General features: G+C 37.9%; 1 protein-coding gene across 1 annotated transcript in view; it reads left to right on the top strand.

Annotated features, from left to right (window-relative positions):
- gosr1 (golgi SNAP receptor complex member 1) overlaps positions 1–17,730 on the top strand; it is a 28,582-nt gene extending 10,852 nt beyond the window's left edge. The window contains exons 7-9 of the mRNA XM_059330907.1: positions 10,716–10,745; positions 15,819–15,901; positions 17,095–17,730. Of these exons, the coding sequence (XP_059186890.1) occupies positions 10,716–10,745; positions 15,819–15,901; positions 17,095–17,219 (238 nt within the window). The 3' untranslated portion in view covers positions 17,220–17,730. The remainder of the gene's footprint in view (positions 1–10,715; positions 10,746–15,818; positions 15,902–17,094) is intronic.
- The last annotated feature ends 1,341 nt before the right edge of the window (positions 17,731–19,071 follow it).

Genomic DNA, 19,071 nt, shown 5'->3' with positions numbered 1-19,071 from the left:
GCTTCCAAGAAATCCATGCTGGGATAACTCATCTTGATGGTGCAGCACAGCCATTTAAAATAACACTGGAATTCATTGCTGTTACTGATGCTTGCTTTGTTAAGCTCTGGCACTCTCTGGCACTTTATCTCTTTATGCTTTTACTCTCTAGGAGATTGGAAGCCACTTTTTCATGATGTCACATTCATTAATCTAGAGTTTGTTGTATAATTCAGGACAGAGAATGTTGCTTGGATTTGAGTGCTTTCCTGGCTGGTGGAGACAAAATCTTTGCCTATATTTTCTACAACAGGACATTAAGTAAAGCACACAGAGAGAGAGAGGTTTAGATTTACTTGTAGGAGGGTTATTATAACGTGCTGCAGAATAAACTTATCCATTACATTTCTGCTCTGCTACACATCTTAGCATCTTAAAGCTGTAAAAAGTTAGGCATACTTTTTATACTGACACAATAGGTCAAACCAGGATCTGCCAGCAACCTCATTAGTGTCCTACTATCATTTGGCTGACTTTCACTACAGAACTGCATGAGGTAGCAAACTTTGTGAAATCTGTACGTGTGTGTGTGAGGAGTGAGAGGTACCCTGCGTGGAAAGTAAAATTAGATGTCAGCAGGGCACATGCATGCACACACTCAAAAAAAAAAAGCACAAATAAAATCGAGAAGAGCTTTTACCATAACCTACATTTGAGGATCACATCTGATAATTTGAATTTAGCAAATACAAAGCAGTCTGACTGGTTTTCTCTATGGCTAAATATTTGTTTCTTCTTTCAACCTGTCAAAGGGATAATTACTCAATGATTGCCCTCTTAATTTCACAACAGGCTTCGTCTGCTTTACCTGCTCTGACATGGCAAGGCTAATGTTTATTTCTCAATTGATGAAATGAAAAGAGGTTTATAGAGTGACTCATATACAGTAGCATAAACTCAACAACATTAACACTTTGATGCAGTGCAAGTTGTAATTAACAAGATAACCATACAATGACATGGCAACTTTTACAATCAAGATAGTGAACACTAATGTGATTTCTACGTTCTCGTGCTTTATGTACTGTACAGTGAAAGACTGTCTAAATACAAACATTTTCAGGATTGTTTAGGTAGTTTTTTTCTGGTTCAGCAGATTTAATAATCATGATAAAGACAATTAAGACAAAAAACAAACAAGGGGTGATCCATTCCACATTAAATCCACTTTCCTTTTAGGCCTTGTACATGTACAGTATGTGCATGCGTGTGGGTATGTTTATTTGTATGGAACGTGATGATATAAGAATTTAAAACATATAAACAAGATTCTGTTGATACATTGTCCATTTCCGTTTTCAAATGTTTTCAGACACTCATTTTTTCCACTGTTTAGCTGTAGTTTGAAAAAGTATGTGACCAGGTCGCCCCTTTGAAATAAAAAACGAAGTGGGAGGTTCCAGATTAAAACACCTTTGTGAATTAGACTTCAGGCTATTAATCAACATTTCAGAATACACAATTTAAAGTAAATTTGAGAAAAAGAGAGCACTTGTTACAGTGATACTTGGTATTGACGGATAGTTGACTTCAGGACTCGGAGGAAAGAGTTTTACCAAGAAAGTGATGTAGCTGCAGAATGCACCCCTTCTTGACTTGTTAAGTTCATTTATTAATGAAGTTTAATAGCAGTAGCATTCTGCCAGCGAAGTTTCACAGCCGTTTTCAAGAGTCACATAGACGCTCCAACTTTGTGTCAAGTTGTATTATGATACTCACTATAACTCTACGAGGAAAGACCCAAGTGAACGCCTTAATGGATTCATGTACTGAGGCAGAGAGAGGCATTCTTCCTGTCCCGTCACTGAGGGAGTGGCCTGGAAAATCGATCATATGGTTACTTTTCTATGTGTAACTTGTAGTCTGGCTTGAGGAAGGAAATGAAGATAAGGCTTTATCTTTCCTCATTTATTCAAACAGGGCTGCAAATAGCCAAACTGAATACTGATGATGAAAACAAGATTGGCTGATAATGCTTTGTGTTGAACCTCCACTGGGTCCCTGCAGCCATTTGTGCCAATCCAGCTCAACTGATCAGGATATCGATAATGAAATTATCTCATAAAACCACAACCCATATTAAAGGGCTTCCCCAGACCATTGACCAAAGATGAGAGGGAAGGAGATTGGAGATGAGGATCGAGTTACGCTTGATTGATCCTATTAAAGCTATAAAACAGGAAAGAGAGCCGTAAGAGCGAAGAGCGAAAATGTGTTAGTGGGCAGAGAAATGGTCTGAAGTCTCACTGAAGGCAGAGCATGGATTTTCAATAAAGATTTAGTTGAAATGCTCAATATTTTTTCCAAACTGCCTGACAGTCTCACTGGGCAGCTCCCTTTCATAAAACAGATAGTTTTATGAATAATGAGGTGTCCCTGATTTGGACTTGATTTGTTGGTATCATGGAGGTTCTTTTTTAGATGTTTTGTAATTTAATATTACCACTGTGAAGTGTCAGTGGAGTCATGTTTCAGCTCAGCATGTGATTAAACGCTGCTTTGTGCCCTCAGCGTTTTTACCCGAGGCAAGTGAGCCAACAAGAGAACTCAAATGTTCGTCTGTCTCTCCAGTGGTTTTAGATGATGTCGTGTTTGATCAATATACATTTGCACAAATGGCATAGGAGGCATTATATGGGGAGTGTGTTTAAGTCTATTATATATTGGCAAGTGATGGTACCAGCATTGCCAAACTGATCAGCTAAGACGATCAATTTCTCAAGAAAAAAAGAGGAGAAGAAAACAGCTAATCTACAAATTTCTGCATTGAGTGGAGTGCTTGTCAGCCTCCATTCATTGTCAATAGAATCTAATAACGCTGACATACCCAGATTAATTCTCAAGATAACCTCCTCTTTAGTGGACTTTGGACTTTTGTATAGTTGGTCATCAGTCAGACCTGTCTATACATTATGTCTGAAAAGCTGGCATTGTGGGAGACAATGGTAAAAAAAAAGAGTGAAACTTCAGGTGCTTTCAGTCAGTGAGCAGCGTTGGATACCAGACACAGGCCCAGGGGCCCAGGGGCCCAGGGGCCCAGTGTTTCAGGGGTCCCCTTGGCCTTCATCCACAAAACCACAAAGAAATACTAAATTACCACAAAGGGACAGAACGTGAACAAATGCAAAACAACCACAAGGAGACAGAAAATGAACAATGAAGACACAACATTACAACAAGGACTACTAGGATGTCAACTAAAATCACAAAATGACTGCAAAGAGACACCAAAAGACAAAAAACACCATACAATTGAGAATCTTGCCCCTTGTAGGATCAGTCAGGGTCCCATTCTCTTCTAATCCACCCCTGGAAGCTTTAGCAAAGCCAAATGAACACTCTCAGCTATTTGGTGCAGCATTCAGAGTTTACGATTGTTCAACTTTTTCAAGTCTCCGCTGCAGCTCTCTGGTTGCTATTGTCAAACAAAAGCAATGTGAATAGATAATATGAGGTGGACAGCTGCATTCTGTGGTATACAGGCTGGTAAGATCGCTGGTGTGCCCCGTGCTGCCGATTCAGAAAAAGACAGAACATCGATTTTTGCCCGAAAGCACTTTTTATACTTTAGCAAGTGTTTGTAATGGCATGTGGTTTAGTTATTAGAGTACTGTTGAAATTTCTGTCAGCATATGTGAGTTTGCCTTCTCTCTGCCTTGTTCTCCATCTTTGTATATCTGTTTTTCCATCTCTCTCTGCCATAAAGGTCAGTGCTCATGAATAAACTAGAAGGAGAGAGGGGCAGGTCCATTAAAAGTTCATGTAGGAAATGCTCTAATGGTAGCGGTCACTCTGATAAGGACTTCCTGTCAAACGGAGGATTTATTTTGACACAGCAATGGAGTCAGTGTGAAGTACAACTTACACTTACACACATTTTCTTCAATTCAATCAAGTTTTTTCTCTGGCAGTGATTGAACCCTGTTACTTATTAATGTTTCCTATGACTTTCTATACAGTCACGCAGCACCTAAAAGTCCTAATAACTTAATACAAATGAATGAATATTCTGCTTTACTTTCTTCAAGGTCCTATATGTTACAGAAAAAGTCAAAACATAGAAGTGCACAGTGAAGCTACGCAGCGAATGGAAAAAAAAACACAATTCAGTGTTTCCCACAGACCAGATAGCTATTTGTGGTGCTCCACTGACACCGGTAAAGTCCTAAATTATTTAAATATATCACTTTATTGACATTTCAAACATTTTTAGGCGAGAAAGTAGCCACTTAGATTCCCAGTGCGTCGTTAACTTGTCTAAATACCAGCTGTTTACACTTTTGTTACGGTACTCAAGCTAGCCATCGTGAGCAACGCACTTCCGGTTACATTTACAAAAATAAAACGCCCGTTGCCCTTTATAACTATAGAATTTGTGCTTTTACTTTGAAAACAGGAAGCGAACCTACCCTCAATGTAGCTAGCTTGAAGCAGCCGTTTTGACTGCTGTCGTCCCGTTAACGGCATTTGCGGCAACCATTCAATATGCCTTAACGTTACCGGAGAGTCTTGCCAGCTCTGAAATCGGCCTGGTTCATTGTAAAACATTTATTTATTGATGTGAATGCGGTGTCTTCTGTGCGTAGGCTAACGTTACGGACGTTACAGTTTTTTCAATGTCCTAGAGAAGGGAAAAAAATAACAGAATCATTTTGTGGCGGTCGGTCTCCATTATGTGGGGGTGCGCCACAGAATGGTCTATGTGTGGGAAACACTGCAATTATCAAAAATCAAAAAATATATTGTTATTGGGGGGTGCTTCGTCATTCAATAGCTTTTCTCCCAGCATATTGAACTATTTTATTACCCTTGTGGCCACGTGTACAGCCTCTATCTGAATGACTTTCCTGATCATATTTCAACATCATGACCTAAAACTCATGAACACACCAACGTCAAAAGAACGACTTCCCAGCTTGTGAAATGGGACCATAAGAGGAGCATGTGAATGGAAGGCCAATGGTCTGTATCCTCCAAGTGCCAGTCTCATTCTCCTTTTCTGTCTCCTCTTGTCCCCAATTTTGAGACCCTTGCTTTTAGTCTGCCTGGATTGTTGCCCATCATTTGATCTGATCTGCCAGTTCCCTGATATGCTAATGTTATTACTGGAGGAAAGCTCTGAGGATTCAGGATGAAGTGCGGCCCAGCTCTCTCTGGCTCACCATAGACATCCAAATCAGTTCAGAAGGTTTTGAGGTTCAGTTGGAGGTTTCCCTAACAAGAATGTGAGAAAACGTCCTGAGCAGTTAATTTCTGTGCTTTGCTTCTAGCTGGTTATCAACACAAGCTCCTACAAATAAAAAAGCTTGATCTGAGTGCTTAAATGACAGCTTTTGTGGACCGCATTAACCATTTTGGTGCACTACCTCATACATAACTGTCCATTATGAGCTATTACAAGTGCAATTTCCTGTAAAGACATAAGATTCTGTTCCATTTATTGCCACTTTCTTAATTGATTCCAGTGGGTTTGGAGTGTTTTGCTGCTTGTTGATACACACTGATTGTTCAAATTGGGCAATTGCAACACCAGAGCACAATGTTTTCTGTCTGAGCGATTAAATATTCTACACCCTCCCAATGTGTTGGGCCATTCCCTCCAGATGAGCTGTTGACATCAAAATGTAGGAATAGTTAATGGCTCTTGTTGCTGGTACTCTAACTGCAGGTTTTTAGATGTGCTTCCTGCTACTTTTAATTGTGTGCTAACACAGGCACATGTGATGGTGATAGAAACATTTCAAAGTGCTTTTCTTTTCTTTTTTCAAGATTCCAAAAAAAAAAAAATGTCTACCTACCAGTGTCCTGTATTAACTGGCCAAGGTTGGTGAATGGCAGCCCTGCTGTACAGATCATCTCTGTGCTGGGCATTTAGCTCTGAGCTTTGATTTGTGACCATTTTTCCTCTTTGCTGATGCAGTGTGCTTTCTGCAGCTGTTGCCAAGATTTGCTCGACTGTTTTCTAGGCAAAGTAATTAATGTTTCAGTTTACCTGGCTGATTGTACGGTTGCCTCATATTGCTCTAAAAGCCAAACTGACAGAGCATTACTCTCAGTGGGCTGCTGCAAAGCATTTCCTCTCAGAATACCACTTGAATAATCAAATAATTGATGAGTCGACACAAAATAAATTGGTTATCATTTTGATTAACTATTAATCTTTGTGGTCATTTAGACTTTGAGTGGTACCTCTAACCACTGCCAATGAAAGCATCGTTTTTCCCCACTGGTTGTGGTTTTGAATGTAAAAAAAAATGTACACTTGCGTTTGAGCTTTATGCAGCCTGTATGTTTCTGTGTGTGTCCGTGTGATTTTGCTAGAGAGGGCAAGGAAGCAAGTGGGTGAGGGTGGATTAATACATCAAACTGGGAAAGGCTATTAGCTTAGAGCTAATGAGCGATATAATGACTGCAACAAAACGCCACTGAACAGGGGAAACGGAAAGAACCCACTCAGAGCTGTAACCACAGAAGGATACACATAAACGTGATGGCACAATCAAACTCACCACTACAGCTTCAGCTTAATGAGGGAACAGATGATAAATCTTTTGCCCCATCTCATGTCTGCATATAAAAACTCCATAAATCAAGGCTCACCTCATAGCCACTCTCTCTTTTACTCTTCAGCTGATGATTTACAAGGTGGACACATTCAACAGACAGTTACAGGTTTAGTTTTCTCTGTCACTCATTCTTCCGTCCACCCTGATGTTTTTTCTTCCATCATTCCAGACTGATGTCATGCAGCTGTCTGGCCTTCACCTTTAACCACATTCTACTCAACTGCTAGGTTTTATCTCTTTTGAATCAAATAAGCATAATAGGTTTCTAAGAATTTTTAAACGTGCCTTGACAGTAATAATAATAGTGGTTGTCATGCTGCCATTGTTAACTGATTCTTGGCCTTTGGTTGCCATCAGTGGGAACCACTTTTTAGCACATAAAAAAATAGAAACAGTAAAGATCAAAATGTGCAGTCTCTTCGGCTGTATGTGAGAGGGGATTAAGCTGTCTGCTTTGAGAGATAACCTCCAATCTGACTTGATTGATTCTGTTCAGAGATGATGGACAAGCTTATAATGGTGTCATTTAAGGGACCCACAGTCCAAAACTTCAATACTGTAGGGCCAGTGGGTCTGTGGTGGGAATCAGCACAAAAGTCCAGATAATCAAAGCTGAACGGGAAGAAATGGATGGACCAGCAACCATTGAGTTTCTTGATCCATTTTTCAATGATCTATGAAGAAACCACAGAAGGCCACACATACATGTTCAGCTGCACTACTGGTATTTCATCAGGAACTGAGGGTAGATGAATGCTGACTGATAAAACACAAACAACAAACCCCCTCTTCAAAAAAGTTGGGACGTTGTCTACAATATCATCACAACAGAACACAATAATGTGCTAATTCTGACATAGATTCAATTGAAATCTGTATAAAGGTGATATATCTTTAACATCTCAAAACCCACTCGCCCAGTATCTTAATAATTCAAAATAGAAGGTGACTAAGATGGTAAAATATATACAGTTTCAGCAACCAAAAGCTAATACCTGAACCCTGTAAAATGGCAATGCCAGTTGTGTTAAGGCTGAACTGAAGAATAAAAGTTGTTGCTGACCTGTTAATTTTTTTGTATAGACTCCACTGTGCTTCGTGTTCAACCGACCCATAATTGGAGTATTCTTTGCTTCACCCACCTGCTCCCACAATCAGTTTGTGCCAAACTTGACTGCCAGCCTTCATTCTGAATTATGTGCCAGTTACCATCCCATTTCCCCAAATGATTTGATTTCTCTAAATGATTCCAGCCCAGTGTGACTAACACAACAGATATATGACAAACCACTGCCAGATAGCAGATTGGTGCTTGTGTGTGCAGCGATGATCCAACAACAGAAGGCTGAGCTGCCCACACCATGACTGCAGTGGTCCTTGCAGTGTTCATTCTCATGGGCGACACTCTTGGGATTACAACAATTAAACGCTTACACTTTGAGGTCAGTCCTGTTTCCCCACGAGCAGAGAGAATGACCCTGACATTACAGGTCATCAGCAGGACCAATCTCAAGTTGATTACACCAATATATAACCCAGGACACAGTCTGTCCTCTGAGAGATCAGTTGGTCAATACTTGACCACATAAGTGACCTGGACATGGTCACTTGTGTGGCCCACAATCAAATCTATCAGAACCTCTGGTTCCCCAAACGCTTTATAATAAGGTCCTTAATAACCATTAATTAGCAAGTAATAAGGCATTGTTCTTGCTTTAGATCCGGTAGTTGAAAAAAGCATAGTTAACTTATAGTTAGTAATAAAGTATATTTTAATATCAATAAGCAAACAAAATAAGATTAAGGCATGGCAAAGACATAATGGGTGGGTCATGGGTGTTTGTAATGCCATTATTAACACTTATATAAGCTTATAAACACACAATAATGTTAATAAGCATCTTGTAAGGACTTACAAGGGCCTTATTACTTGTTAATTAATGGTTACTACAAGGACCTTAATATAAAGCGTAACCGAACCTCTTGATGTCACTGCTTGAATTTGTCTGCCTGAATCGCCCTTTGCAGCGTTTTTCTGAAATAGTGAACTTGCTTTTCTTTTCTTAAGTTTATTAGATCTTCCTTGAATTCATCATTTTTGATAAACTACATCTTTGAAACTCCTTTGAGGGCTGCCCACCATCTGCTAGATGAGGAAAAAACTGTTAACTCAGCAGATGTACTTGCCAACAATGCATGCGCACATGCAGAGCCACATGGCATGTTTCCTCCTCACTTTAAAGGAAAACATCTGTAGGGGAAAGAAGGGTCACCCCATCAATGTAACATGACCTACAAACTCATCCATCTTACTCTGTAAGTTTGCCATGTGATCAGATGAATGGGAAAATAACACCTGCTATTATAACTTAAATGATGTGATAAAAGTGATCTGTCTCTCAATGCCAAAGTTAAAATTAGCCTACCAGAACATATAAACAGTGCATACACTGTACAGGATTGGAATCAGTTTAATTCTGAAGACATTTTGATATGTCACACAAGCACAGGTGTAAATTTTAAATAATGATGACTGAATTATTTTGCGGTGCTTCAGTCTCAAGATCCTGGCGTTGTGCAGTCAGCTAAAATAATTCCTATGGAGTGACAGAACTGTGTACTTCTTCAGAAGCTGACATGAAATTATGGATCATCATGCTCATGTGACAGATCACTAAAACAGTAACTTGGATGTATGTATTAGATTGAACATAATGAGCCGTAATGCTTTATAATAAGGTCCTTAATAACCATTAATTAACAAGTAATAAGGCATTGTTCTCGCTTAAGATCCGGTAGTTGCAAAAAGCATAGTTAACTTATAATAGATGAGCAATAAAGTATATTTTAATATCAATAAGCAAACAAAATAAGATTAATAAAGGCATGGCAAAGACATAATGGGTGGGTCATGGGTGTTTGTATTGCCATTGTTAACACTTATATAAGCTTATAAACACACAATAATGTTAATAAGCATCTTGTAAGGACTTACAAGGGCCTTATTAGTTGTTAATTAATGGTTATTACAAGGACCTTAATATAAAGCGTTACCTAATGAGCGTTAAGATGGTCAAGACACAGTATGAAGAGAATATTTAGGTAACGGTGGTGGATTGAGGCAATGCAGGACTCTTTGAGAGGCTTTCCCTCTCACTGTTGGTTGGTTGGATTTATAAGGAGACTAAGAGCTTAACAGAAACCACACATGGAGCAGGACAATGAGCATGTGGAGTTGTTGAATGGATGCTGAATGGATGTTGAACTATGAAATACAATCCCTGCAGCGTTGTTTGTTTGGTTTACTTTAGTTCTCTGAAACATTATCCAAATTGATTCCAATTAGGGAATAAACCGCTGAGAGCATTTTTGTTTATGAGCAACCCGAGACACAAAACTGGTGTTACAACATAATAGGTTTGTGTGTGTGTGCGTGTGTGTGTGTGGGTGGTATTCTCTGTAGGACAAAGGAAAGCCTCTGACACTCCCTGCTTGATGTAGCTGTGCAGAAGCCCCAGTAGCTCTAAGGTGGAACCCTCCTTTGGGTCTATATAGTCCAGATTCCCTGTTGTTGAAGGAGTCATCTATAACGAGAAGATAAACTAAACAAATGACTCAGTGGTCACACTAATTGGTGCAAAGGTTAAGCAGAAATTAACAATACCAATTTAATTTTGATATTTTAGTGTTTTGTGTGACAAATTGTATCTGATCCTCATTCACTGTTGCTGCTTTCTAAATTGTTCACACAGCATTTTTACAAATAAGACTTTCTGTTGTTTGTGTCACAAACACACACAGATACACAACACACATAGATGTGACCACACAGATGCTAGTGGGAAGATTTAAATGATGTTAAGCTGTGTTCTGCCACACTGGTCTGTTCATCACTATGTGGGAGTTAATTAGATTGATGCAAAGAGAAGAAAAGGAAACCCAGTCCAAAACAACATGAGAATAATTTCAGTTAATTGTTGGTTGCTGCCGATCTGATAACAAAAAACGGCCACCACTTCTTTTGTTTATTAGCATTCCGTGTTTTTTTACATGCCAATAACTAACCAGTCTCTTCATGTCTTCCTCCCCTCACCCACTCTTTGTCTGTAGTTCGGACCGACTGATGGATGACACAATAAGGTAAGACCTGCTTTCCATCCTCCACATATGGCAATTTGCCATATGTGACAACTCCCTACCCCCTTCTCCTTTGTCAGCCTCAAAGGGCCTGTTGAGCCTGGTCCTTGTTTGATTTGAATTTTGTTTATTTTGACTCACTTCAGCAGCCACTTTAAGGTAGAAATATATATATATATATATATATACACTACCGGTCAAAAGTTTTCGAACACCCCAATTTTTCCAGTTTTTTATTATTATTGAAATTCAAGCAGTTCAAGTCAAATGAACAGCTTGAAAGGGTATGAAGGTAAGTGGTGAACTGCCAGAGGTAAATAAAAAAGGTAAGCTTAACCAAAACTGAAAAATAATGTACATTTCAGAATTATACAAGTAGGCCTTTTTTCAGGGAACAAGAAGTGGGTTAACAACTTAACTCTATGGAGTCTTGGGCTATTTTGTCCATTTTTAAATTCTTTTCATGTCTTTTTTTGGTCATTTTGTGTCTTTTTTTTGGTCATTTTGTGTCTTTTTTTTGTCCTTTAGTCCAACATAAAATGTGATTTTGAATCTTTTTTTTTACTTTCAAAACACTATCATGGTCAATAAAGAATTTTTAATGTTGCAAATGTGCATTAATTTCAGAGTACACTGAGACATTAAACTGCATAATTTTCAATTAAATTCTGGAAAAGTTGGTGTGTTCTAAAACTTTTCACCAGTAGTGTATATATATATATATATATAAACATATTCAGGACACACTCCTGAAAAAACAAAAAAACAAAGCAAATAGTTTTTAATAAAAGAGAGAAGTACACTTTTCACATCAGCACTATATTTTTATTTCCTTAATATTTATGATGACTTTAATGTTCCTTACATTGTAACACAGATGACTCCTGTATATTTTGATTGTGATATGTCATTATGTTATAGTCAGTGGTCAAATACTGTATATCTTACATTTATTTTATGAGATTCTTTTCTCTTTGCCAAATGTCTCCGGCTACCTACTGAGGCTCAGCCACCATTAATGTGAAAAGATTGCTATGCAGCTAGAGTTGCAAATTCAATATTTTTTATTGTAGCAGTCAGGACAAAACACAATACTATAGACGCTGAATTAAACTAAATCCAGAATCTGAAAGTGAGTCGATTTCGGGCTGAATGCATTCACACACTTTCTCAATAAAACGTTAACAGAGCAGGAAACCAGATTTTGTTGCTCAATTAATAGATGTGTTTCCTGTAATGCTCCACAGAATGTTGATGTAAATCATTTGGGACCTTGTTTTTTTTAATTTATTAACTTTTCAATGCTGTTCGGTATTGTTCTGGTGATTCTAGTGTGGGGAGTTTCGTGCACTGGAAGTGCGTCAGCTGGATGTCAAAAAATATTGTGTGTTTTTGTGTGTATGAAATGAACAGGGCTGTTGTAAGCCCAGAATAAGTCCTCCCAGTTCACTGATTTATAGTTACTATCCATCTCTCACTAATCCCTGTTCCTTCCCTCCCTGCAAACCTGCACAAATGACAAATATGTTGCTTAGGATTTTCCCTCCCTCCTGCCAGGCTGCTTTCTCTCATCGTCCTCCCTCGGTCCTCTCCTACCGATTGCCTTTTTCCATTTCCAGTCCTTGCATCTCATAAACTATGCTTACCCGGGGATTGGCTTGGCCTGCAGTCTGATTGGTGGATTTTTGTCTCTGAAGTCGTGAATGATGCTGTGTGATATCCCTCACATTTTATTTCATTACCTTTCTTTCCTGTAATTGCTCATTTTTAATCAGCCCACATTATTATTATTGTGAAACCAACCTATACAGTAGGATTACATTTCTTTAGCCTAATCCTTCACAGATTAATATGGGAATAAAGTATAGAGTGTGATGGTTGTTCAGGTTAGATGTTGATGCACATGGTTGTTGTATACTGTAGCCTATTTTAAAAGTGTTTTCAGTGTTTTCACACTGTCGGTGCAACTAGGAGCTTTTCAAGTCATTTCCAGATTAATTTTGATTTAATCACATCTGAAATTGTTGCAAAATTATACGGAAATTGGTTTCAATTATATCTCTCTAACTGATTTTCTTTGGGACTTAGTTCCTGTTAGATGATATTAAAGCAAAAGGCACCCATTCAACTTCCAATCATTAATAATAATGATAACTTTTATTTTTATAACACCTTTCATACAAACCATGCAGCTCAAAGTGCTCCTTGTTTAAAAAAGAGAAAAAAAATAAAAGAAAGGTAAAAAAGAAAACGGGTAATGAATAAAGCAGTTAGTTTTACAGAGAAAGCAATCTGTTGAAAAGATAATCTAATAAAAAAGATATATGAAAATATAAAAGTAATTTTAAAACAGCAATTTTAAAATAAATGAGTATTAGCAGGAGTGTCCTCTTCCTTAGGTAAACAAATCAGACTTTTATTTCCCTTTGGTGCATATCATAACAATAAAACAACCCTGAAAATAAGTTGCTTAAAGAATAAATGTAAAAATGTTGTTTTTTTAAATCTGATTTGGCTCTGGATTTATGATAGATGGTGTCGCATGTTGCGCAGATTGTCCTCCGAAGCAGATTTGGTGTTAAAATTGACTTCAACTTGACAGGTTAATAGACAACTTGATCGTATCCAGTGAGTGTGAAAGGAATCTTTATCCTCCAGCTCTGATTCTCATGAGCTGGTAAACGTTGAGGCAAAGGCTTGTTGAGGTTGCCGGAGTCAGCAAAGTGTTTCTTCCTGACTGAGGAGAACATGATCCCCAAAACAGAGCTCCAGGCCAAGACTGCGGACTGTCAGGAGATGCCATGACCTCACCCTCACCCTCACTCACACACACACACACACACACACACACACACACACACACACACACGCCTACACATTCCCCGTAGACGTGCTCATCAGCTTTGCCAGCCAAGAGAAAACAACCACAGGGATTTCATTTACTTTGTTTTGACCAGCCTCCTGTGGGGCCCCGTCACTGTGGGATCTGAGGAGTGTGTCCCCTGTGGTCAGTGCTTACTGGTTGTCACCCTGCTCTTCAACAGAAACTTAATGCTGTTGTGCCACCTGTGTTTGAGCATATTAACACTATCCTCAACTCAGTATTTTTTACTTTGTCCGGTAGCTTTTTTGTGAGCTGATTCTTCACTCAAACGCTGCCACGGTGAAGGGCTGAAATGAGGGCTCAGCATTGATTACTGTGTGTTACAGAGGGCAAACACACAGCCTGAAACTTTTCCTGCCAACTGCCCAGCTGCACTTTCCTGCACTGAAAGTTGCTGAGGCCAAAGTTTGAGAGCAAGAGAGCTACAATATCACAGAAATTCTATACCTTCCTTCGACAAGCCAAGGCGGCTCACACACATACTGTAGGCACCCACGTACAGCAGGAGGAGAGTGATGGGAGGACTCATGTTTCACCCCAGAATCTCTCCTTGTAACAAACCTACAGATGTTTTTAAACATTGCAACAGGGGAGACCAAAATCGGCTAATTATCTTTTTTGGTTGTTTATACAATCTATGGTTGTTTCGGTATCCTCTGTCTGCATGATTGTTTATTATATAGAGCCGGTTAAACATGTCTAACTTCTTTCAGCTTGCTTAATGTCTGATTAAATACTTAAAATCAAAGTATGCAATGTGAAATACACTATATAGAAAAAAAATATTTGGCCACAACTCTTAATTATTTAATTCAGGTGTTTCACAGGTGTATAAAGTCAAACGCCTAGCCACGCAATCTCCATTTGCAAACATTTGTGATGCAAAATAGGTCGTGCTTAAGAGCTCAGTGACTTCAAGCATGGTACTGTGATAGGATGCTACCTCTGCAATAAGATGGTTCGTGAAATTTCATCCATGCAGGATATTCCACGGTCACCTGTAAGTTATATTATTAGAAAGTGGAGGCTGTTATAGGTGCAAAAAGGGGACCAACTCCATATTAAAGGTTATGGATTTGAACTGAATCCCATTAAAGTCCCTGTTGGTATAATCGTCAGGTGTCTGAATACTTTTGTACATATAGTGTCTGTCAAATATAGACGCTTGGGGTCTGTGATTAGTGACCACTCACCGATCCACATCTGCCATATTTGACGACCTGGTAATGAGACTCAACAATCAACTATTTTTCTCCAGTATCACACATTTGGATTCATACGATTGTGCAAGATTAAACTATCAACAGTGATTAAACACATAAAATTTATGTGCAAATCAATAATTAGTGGGTTTTCTCTCCATTTTCTATTTATGGTTTGAAATGCATTATGCTGGCTGCACGGTGATGTAATGGTTAGCAGTTTCACCTCACAGCAAGAGGGTCGCTAGTTCGAATCTGGCTTGCGGTTCTTCTGTGGGGATTTTCCATGTTCTCCCTGTGGGTTCTCTCTGGGTACTCCAGCTTCATTAGTTCAGATGAACGGTTAAGTTGGTATGGCTGACAAATAATTATTTATAGGGTGTATCTCAATACATTAGAATATCATGTAAAAGTCCATTTCCAGTAGTTCAAGTCAAATAGCCCCAACCAAGTATTATTACTTTTCAGAGGCCAGCATTTCCATATTAAACATACTTTTAAAAATTGGTCTTTTGTATTATTAAAAAACTGAATTTTAGGTCTTCATTATATGTAAGTCATACTCATTATAATTAGAATAAATTAAATAAATTAAGACATGAAATATTTCATTTTGTATGTAATGGATCTATATAATGTGTTATTTCCACTTTTTGAATTGAATTACTGACAAATAAACTTTTCTATTATATTCTGATTTATTGAGATGCACCTATAGGTAATTATTGGTTATCAGAATCAGTTGGGGGAAAAAAAAGTGCGTCTTTAGCACAGATGGTGAAGCTGAAGGAACATCTTTTGACAGCCTGTAGCTTCAAACTCCACCTCTTCTCTTATAAACTGGATGCTCATTTCTCCAAAAAACATCTCCCGATGGAATTGAATTTCTAATTATATGTTGCAGTCAGAGGCACTTTGCATCACTAATGAGTGCAGTTGCACGCAGCTTATTGTCACTTCTTAACTTCTTCCTCCCTCTTGTCTCTTTAGTATTGCCATGGCAACCAAGGAGAACATGACCTCCCAGAGGGGCCTGCTGAAATCCATACAGAGCAGGGTCAACACACTGGCCAGTATCCTTTAGTGTGTGTGTCTGTGTGTGTGTGTGTGTGTGTGTGTGTGTGTGTGTGTGTCTGTGTGTGTGTGTCTGTGTGTGTGTCTGTGTGTGACAGACTGTAGATTGGAAGCTGAAGGTTTGTACAGATGGTAAAGTCCCCTGAGGCAAATTTTGGATTGGTGATTCTGGGCTATAAAAATAAAACTGACTTGACTTGACAATCGTTCCTGGTATGAAATCACGACTTGTCCTTCATAAATCAATGCTCATATATTGCTTTTCTGTGATGGCCAGTGTTTCTTTGTTTTCAAGATCTATAGGGATGCAGCTATTAGTAGTTGGGTCATTAACACAAATTGTTCTTTGATTTATTTGAGTTGGAATAATGCTAAAAGGTCTGAGTAAAGGGAGTTTCACTTATTCACTTTGTTACTTTAGATCAGCAATCAGCTTTTTATTATAATATCAGCCCTATAATGTCACCCTTTTTCTTCAATTTCTTGTTCTTTTTAATGCCTGGTACAAGTAAAGGTACTCTTAAACTCTTATGAGCTGTTTGTTATCATTTTATTTGTCCAATCAAATGTTCACAACAAAAATAACTCATTAGAGTTTAATTACTAGCTGATATCTAGCCATTTTCCATGATTTTCTTGATAATAACCAAAATCATTATCAAGAAAACAATGTTAAATGGCTAGATATCAGCTCTTAAATTAAACTCTTTTGAGCTATTTTTGTTTTTATCATTATATTTGTCCAAAGAAATGTACCTTTTAGTTGTACCATGCATTAAAATGAACAATAAATTGAAGAAAACAAGGGTGGTCTAATAATTTTTCCCATGACTGTATGTTGGTATATGTTCAGTGTCTACCAGCAGTGTGAGCTGAAAAATAACTACTTTGTCTGCCTAAGACCTTTTCTTTTTGCCGTGACCTTTAACCCAATGAGGCCTAAAACGGCTGTAAAACCTCTGGGCGATTTTAAAATCAGCCCCTAAAACCTGAAGTTTTCCTGGAAATTCAACAGAAGTGTCAACGCTTCTACTAAATAATAGATTTTTCAGCCTCTGTAGCAGATAGAAATGAAATTCAAAAAGTATTTGAGAGCTTATACATATACAACAAAACAACGTATATCTGCTTTCCAGGCTTCAATGGGTTAATGTGTTTATTTGTGGTCTTCCTTGACTTTTGACTCTCTTTGACCGTTTCCCAACCATCAACAATCTCATCCAGCGAATCAACCTGCGGAAGAGAAGGGACTCCCTCATCCTCGGCACGGTGATCGCCGTCTGCACCATCCTCCTCCTGCTCTACGCTTTCCACTGAAAGCCAGACCTGGAGAAATCTTTATAGCAGGGATAACCTGCTGTTTGTGACATGGGACCCCCAGGAGACTGAGCTCAGTGATCGGAGGACTCTGCAGGCTCCTGAGCAGAAGGACATTCAGTCGGACAGGAACAGATTTGGCCGACAAAAACTACTGAACTTGTATTTAGCAGTGGGACAGATGGAGGGCTGCCAACAAGTGAATGGAGACCAAAAGTACAAATAAGATTAGATTTTAATCAATGGTATTGATAATACACTTGGAGAGAAACTGATGAAAGTGTGAAGAGACTGAGAACGTGTGAGGTATAATTCATTTTAAAGGTGGAAGGATTTTTATTTGAATGGTCCTTTTTAATTGATGCAGTGGGATGGATAGTTCATTGTGGGCTGTAAAATGTGAATTAATAAATTATTCATATATATGTGCAAGAAGTGTGTGACACGACTAGATACTGAACATTTAAAACGTTTTATTTTTCAAAATATATCAAGTGAACTCTACTGAAAAGTGTTTTGGGTGTTCTCATTTCTGAGCAGGTTGAGCCACACAGGCAGCAGGGCTCGTATAAATATGATTTATATTACATATCCATGTCTAAGAAATACTGCTGCTGCTTTTTTCTTCGTCTTTTATGTGTTTCTTAGAGAGATGACTGAGGGGGAAAGATGGGGGAAGAGTTAAAACAAAGTTTGCCGCATTTGAACCGTAGACATTGTGGTTCATGGTCACTCAGCTCACAATTAATTTAAAATTAGAGCTGAATTAATCAAAGTGACAAATGAACAGAAATTGAATCGGCAACCAATGGGATGATTGATTAACTGTTAAAAAAGTCATTTTTCAAGCTAAAATTCCAGCCTCTAAAGTTTGAGCCTTTCCTTTTAAAATACAGTGAACTGAATATCTTTGGATATCTGAAAGCTGCTGAGATGAAACAAAAAAAATGTGATGGGCTTTTTTCACTATTTTAGGGCAAATTGTTAATTGATTAATCAAATAAAATTAGGGCTGAGTGTTGTTTGAAAAAAAAATGATAACAGTAAAAATTAGTTTCATCAAGATACGAAACCATATCGATTCTTTGGACAACGATACGATATTTGCTCATATCACAAAGTCTGCCTTTATTCAAATTAAATTAAATTCAGTGGTCACAATATCATATGTACCTGTTTAACACAATCAGTTATGTTTATATCAGCTAAAAATAAAGCATCTAAAATATGATTCAGCATTTTTAATCTAAACTATTCCAGACATTTATCATTTATCTATTTATTTCAATTAACCCTCCTGTTATGTTCGTTTCTCAGGAACAGCAATAATGGACGTGGGTCAATTTGACCCGGGGCATGTTTAATTATCCAAAAGTGTCAGAAACTAAAAAAATCCCAATAAACATTGTTTATATTTCATTAGTAACTCCATTACTAACCATGTCAATCAATATTTAGTGCAAAGGTGTTCTTTACCTCTCACAGATCATGGTTCAATGAGGATAGTTCACTTGTTTTTCATAAAGAATGCATGTTAAAACTTTATGTGCATTGGAAAGACTTGCATATAAAATACAATAGTTTTACATGACGTTAATTTAAAAAAAATATATACATTTTAATTTTTTTTCTTTTTATGAGAAAATAATTTCAACAATTTTTTTTTTCAGATTTTTCTACTTTTTTAATGGGTCAGTTTGACTCGCAATATAACAAGAGGGTTAAAATACTTTTTAAAAAGTTGGAATTTCAAAATAAAGGCATATCTTAATGATATGTATCAAGCTGGTTATCCTTTTTATTAGATTTATTCTGTCCCTGCCTTATTTTTATTTGAGATCTGTGTACAAAA

This window comes from Centropristis striata, chromosome 4, assembly GCF_030273125.1.
Source record: "Centropristis striata isolate RG_2023a ecotype Rhode Island chromosome 4, C.striata_1.0, whole genome shotgun sequence".
NCBI lineage: Eukaryota > Metazoa > Chordata > Actinopteri > Perciformes > Serranidae > Centropristis > Centropristis striata.
The sequence above is the reverse complement of the archived record's forward strand: the minus strand, read 5'-3'. Positions and strand labels throughout refer to the sequence as shown.